This window comes from Ursus arctos, unplaced genomic scaffold (genome assembly GCF_023065955.2).
Source record: "Ursus arctos isolate Adak ecotype North America unplaced genomic scaffold, UrsArc2.0 scaffold_14, whole genome shotgun sequence".
NCBI lineage: Eukaryota > Metazoa > Chordata > Mammalia > Carnivora > Ursidae > Ursus > Ursus arctos.
Genome location: NW_026622808.1, coordinates 18401558 through 18405715, shown reverse-complemented (window position 1 = coordinate 18405715; position 4158 = coordinate 18401558). Strand labels below are relative to the sequence as shown.

At 43.7% G+C, this 4158-nt stretch overlaps 1 protein-coding gene across 1 annotated transcript; it reads right to left on the bottom strand.

Annotated features, from left to right (window-relative positions):
* Positions 1-394: 394 nt before the first annotated feature.
* On the bottom strand, positions 395-1333 carry LOC113242951 (olfactory receptor 7D2). The gene has a single exon (XM_026481331.2). The coding sequence runs from the start codon at positions 1331-1333 to the stop codon at positions 395-397; it is 939 nt and encodes a 312-aa protein (XP_026337116.2).
* Positions 1334-4158: the final 2825 nt, after the last annotated feature.

Below are 4158 nucleotides of genomic sequence, written 5' to 3'. Positions count from 1 at the left end.
ACCCCAAAACACTGTTGGTAATACATGCACATGAACAACACAGATCCACAACAAGATACATAGAAATAAGTTCAGGAGAATGATCAATAGTTTAAGCATTCTCTGCCAACATCTGAGATAACAAGGTTACGTAAATGCTCCAAGTTAGAATTCACCAGCAAGGAAGTTAGAAAGAAGATCGAGGACATACTTTCTGGACAACAGATAGGGCAGAAAGACCATCAGATAAATTATGCGGAAGTTAGTTGTTTAAAAGTGTGTAAAACTAGGAGAGAGCAGTCATAGATCCTTCAGGATTGAAAGAGGGTTTGCAAGATACAAGAGTAGACTTGAGAATCAAAGTTTTTGTCCTTGGGATCCACAAAACTGCTCAGTCCTGGGGCCAAGAGATCCATCACAGACAAGAGGTGGCTCTACTGAGAAGCCTTCCCAGAGCCCCTTTCACATCCTTGTTCCTCAGGCTATAGATGAAGGGGTTCAGCATGGGGGTGACCACCGTGTACATCACTGAGGCCACTGAGACTTTCTGGGGGGAGTGAGTTACTGCAGAAGTGAAGTGGACCCCAACACCTGTCCCATAAAATAAAGAAACCACTGAGAGGTGAGACCCACAGGTGGAAAATGCTTTTTGCTTCCCCCCCGATGAAGACATCTTCCTAATGGATGAAGCAATCTGTGAGTATGAGAAAAGGATCCCAACAAGGGGGAAAACACCCAGCACACCAGTCATAAAGTATATCAGTGTGCTGTTCAGGAAGGTATCAGAGCAGGCCAACTTGAGGACCTGTGTCAGTTCACAGAAGAAATGTGGAATTTCAAGATAGCTGCAGAAGTTCAGATGCATCATCAGAGAGATGTGAAGAAGGGATGTCATGACACCAATAAACCAGGTCACAAAAACCAGCAGGCCACACAGACGTGGGTTCATGATGACTGTGTAGTGCAGGGGGTGGCAGATGGCCACAAACCGGTCATAGGCCATCACAGTCAGGAGTAGAGTGTCCAGAATAGGAAAAAACATGGAAAAATAGACCTGTGTGAGGCAGTCCATGTAGGAGATGGCTTTGTTCTCTGTGTGGATGTTTACCAGCATCTTGGGCACGATAGCAGTGCTGAAACAGATGTCGACCAAGGACAGGTTGGAGAGGAAGAAGTACATGGGGGTGTGGAGGTGGGGGTCAGAGCAGATGGCCAGGATGATGAGCAGGTTCCCCAGCACGGTGACCAGGTACATGGACAGGAACAGCCCAAATATGAAGGGCTGAAGTTCAGGATCCCCAGAGAGCCCAAGGAGGACGAACTCTAAAATTCCTGTTTGGTTTCCTGTCTCCATGTACCTCATATATCTACGAAGGAAGGGACAAGAGCAATATGAATTAGCAGCAAACTGGTACCCTCCATGTCTCAAAAATGTTGACCATGCCTTCCACTCAGGTTATTTACGAAATCAGTCATTTTGTCTAAGTGTTAGGTCTCCTTTCACTTATAAGTGAAATCTGAAAAAATGGAGTCTCTTATGCCAACCACCCATCTTAAGCAAAACAAGTAGTCAGAGAAGGACAAAACATGATTTCACTCATGTGAAATTTAAGAAACAAAACAAACGATCATAGCAGAAAAAGACAGGAAAACCTGGGCACCTGGGTGGCTCAGTCCGTTAAGCATCTGCCTTTGGCTCAGGTCATGATTTCAGGGTCTTGGGATCCAGTCCCACCTTGGGCTTCCTGCTCAGCGGGGAGTCTGCTTCTCCTTCTCCCTCTGCCCCTCTCCCTCTCAGGCTCTCTTTCTCTCAAATAAACCAAAAAATCTTTAAAAAAGAGAGAGAGAAAGAGAGAGAGAGGAAAACCGAGAAACAGACTCTTAACTATAGAGAACAAACTGATAGTTACCAGAGGGGAGGTTGGTAGGGGGATGGGTTAAACAGGTGATGGGGATTAAGGAGTGTCCTTGTTGTGATGAGCACTAGGTGCTGAATGAAAGTGCTGAATTGGGGGCGCCTGGGTGGCTCAGTCGGTTAAGCATCTGCCTTTGGCTCAGGTCATGATCCCAGGGTTCTGGGATGGAGCCCTGTGTTGGTCTCCCTGCTCAGCAGGGAGTCTATTTCTCCCTCTGCTGCTTCCCCTGCTGTGCTCTCTCTCTGTCAAATAAATGAATAAAATCTAAAAAAAAAAAAAAAGGAAACTGTTGAATCACTAAATTATGCAGCTGAAACTAATACTAATACTACATTATATGGTAACTAACTGGAATTTAAATAAAAACTGAAAAAAAAACCCAAAACTGAAAAAAAAATCCATTTTATAACAAAAGAAATAAAATGGAATCCTACAGAATGGAGTCTTAAATTTCTAATCACCTATCTTTAAAAAATTTTTTTAATTTAAATTCAATTTAGTTAACATATACTATATTACTACTTTCAGAGGTAGAATTTAGTGATTCATTAGTTGCATATAACAGCCAGTGCTCATTACATCATGTGCACTCCTTAATGCTCATCACCCAGCTACCCCATCCCCCCACCCACTCCAGCAACCCTCAGTTTGTTTCCTAGAGTTAAGAGTCTCTTATGGTTTGTCTCTCCCTCTCTGTTTTTATCTTATTTTGTTTTTCCTGTGTTTTTATCCTAATCACCTATCTTAAGCATCCATTTTATAACGGTCCTGTTGGATGGTCATGGAGATTCAAAATGGGACACATCAATATCATGTATGTATCTCCTGGTAGAAGGTACTGGAAAGGACCCAATGTTCCGTCTGTGAGATTCCTGCCAAAGATGCAGGACTTCAATCCAAAGACTAGGGAGCATGAGACAAACCCAAACTGAGGGACATTCCACACAATCTGTGACCTGTGCCCTTCAAAAATGCAATGTCATCAAATACAAAGAGATTCTAGGAACTGTTCCAGATTAAAGGAAGTTTAAGAGCCACGTCAACCGAATGAAATGCATGATCCTGGATATTCTTTTGCCACAGGTGACATTGTTAGGGTAATTGTCAAAGTAGGAATGAGTTCTGTAAATTTGATAGTAGTATTATATCAATGTTACTATCTTTTTTTTAAAAGACTTTATTTATTTATTTGACAGAGAGAGAGACAGCCAGCGAGAGAGGGAACACAAGCAGGGGGAGTGGGAGAGGAAGAAGCAGGCTCCCAGTGGAGCAGGGAACCCGATGCGGGGCTCGATCCCAGGACCCTAGGATCACGCCCTGGGCCGAAGGCAGATGCTTAACGACTGAGCCACCCAGGCGCCCCTAAATGTTACTATCTTGATTTTGATCATTGTACTGTGGTTATGTGAGGAGGATGTCCTTGTTTTTAGAAAATACTGAAGAGTTAGAGGTAAAGAGGTACCATATTTGCAGTGCAACTTACTTGCAAATGGTTCTGAAAACACACATGAAGAAAAGGAAAAGAGAAAAGTGGATGAAGACAAAAGTAAAAATGGTGAAATTTAACATCTAGGGGATCTGGTAAAGGACATACATAGGAGCTATTTACATTGTTCTTCCAACTTTTCTGTAAATCTGAAATGAAATCAAAATTAAAAGTTAAAACGTAGCATTTTCACACAATGCCCAGTGCGGGGGGGGGAGAAGAAAAATCCATCCATGAGATGTCAGGAAAGAGTCAAACTTCTAAGAACACTGCAGGTGAGGTAACCACTCACAGATTTAGAGCCCACATTCACACTCCCCTAGAAACCTCAGCCAGAGGAATTAGTCTAAAGTGGTCCTGGATGAATTGTATTCCAGGTCTCAGGCAGAGGCAAACACAAATCTCTGGAAGGGGCTTTCATCTGAGGATGTCTGCCTCAGCATCCACTAGGGAGATGGGTCTGAGATTTTTCTTTCTTTTTACAGCCTTTCCATGCTTGCCTGCACATGCTGTTCCAACTTCCCAGTCTTATCAAGGCCCTCACCAGCCTTTCACTCTCAAAGCACCAACAGTTTGCTTTCTTAGGTACTCTGAACATGCTGCGGTTCTTCCCTCAGCCATGCCTGTGAAGTACTTCCTTCCCTGCGGGGCTCTTGCTTGCTTTTGTCTTCCCAGTGGTTATTCCTGTCCTTCTTTCTCAGATGAAACATCACTTCCTCGGAGGAGCCTTCCCTGAACCCTCCCTGCCACCAAGTGTAGTCCCCTAATCCATGCCTT

What these genes read in the sequence shown, in the direction of transcription:
- LOC113242951 (XM_026481331.2), bottom strand. Translation starts at nt 1,333, where the DNA reads ATGGAGACAGGAAACCAAACAGGAATTTTAGAGTTCGTCCTCCTTGGG.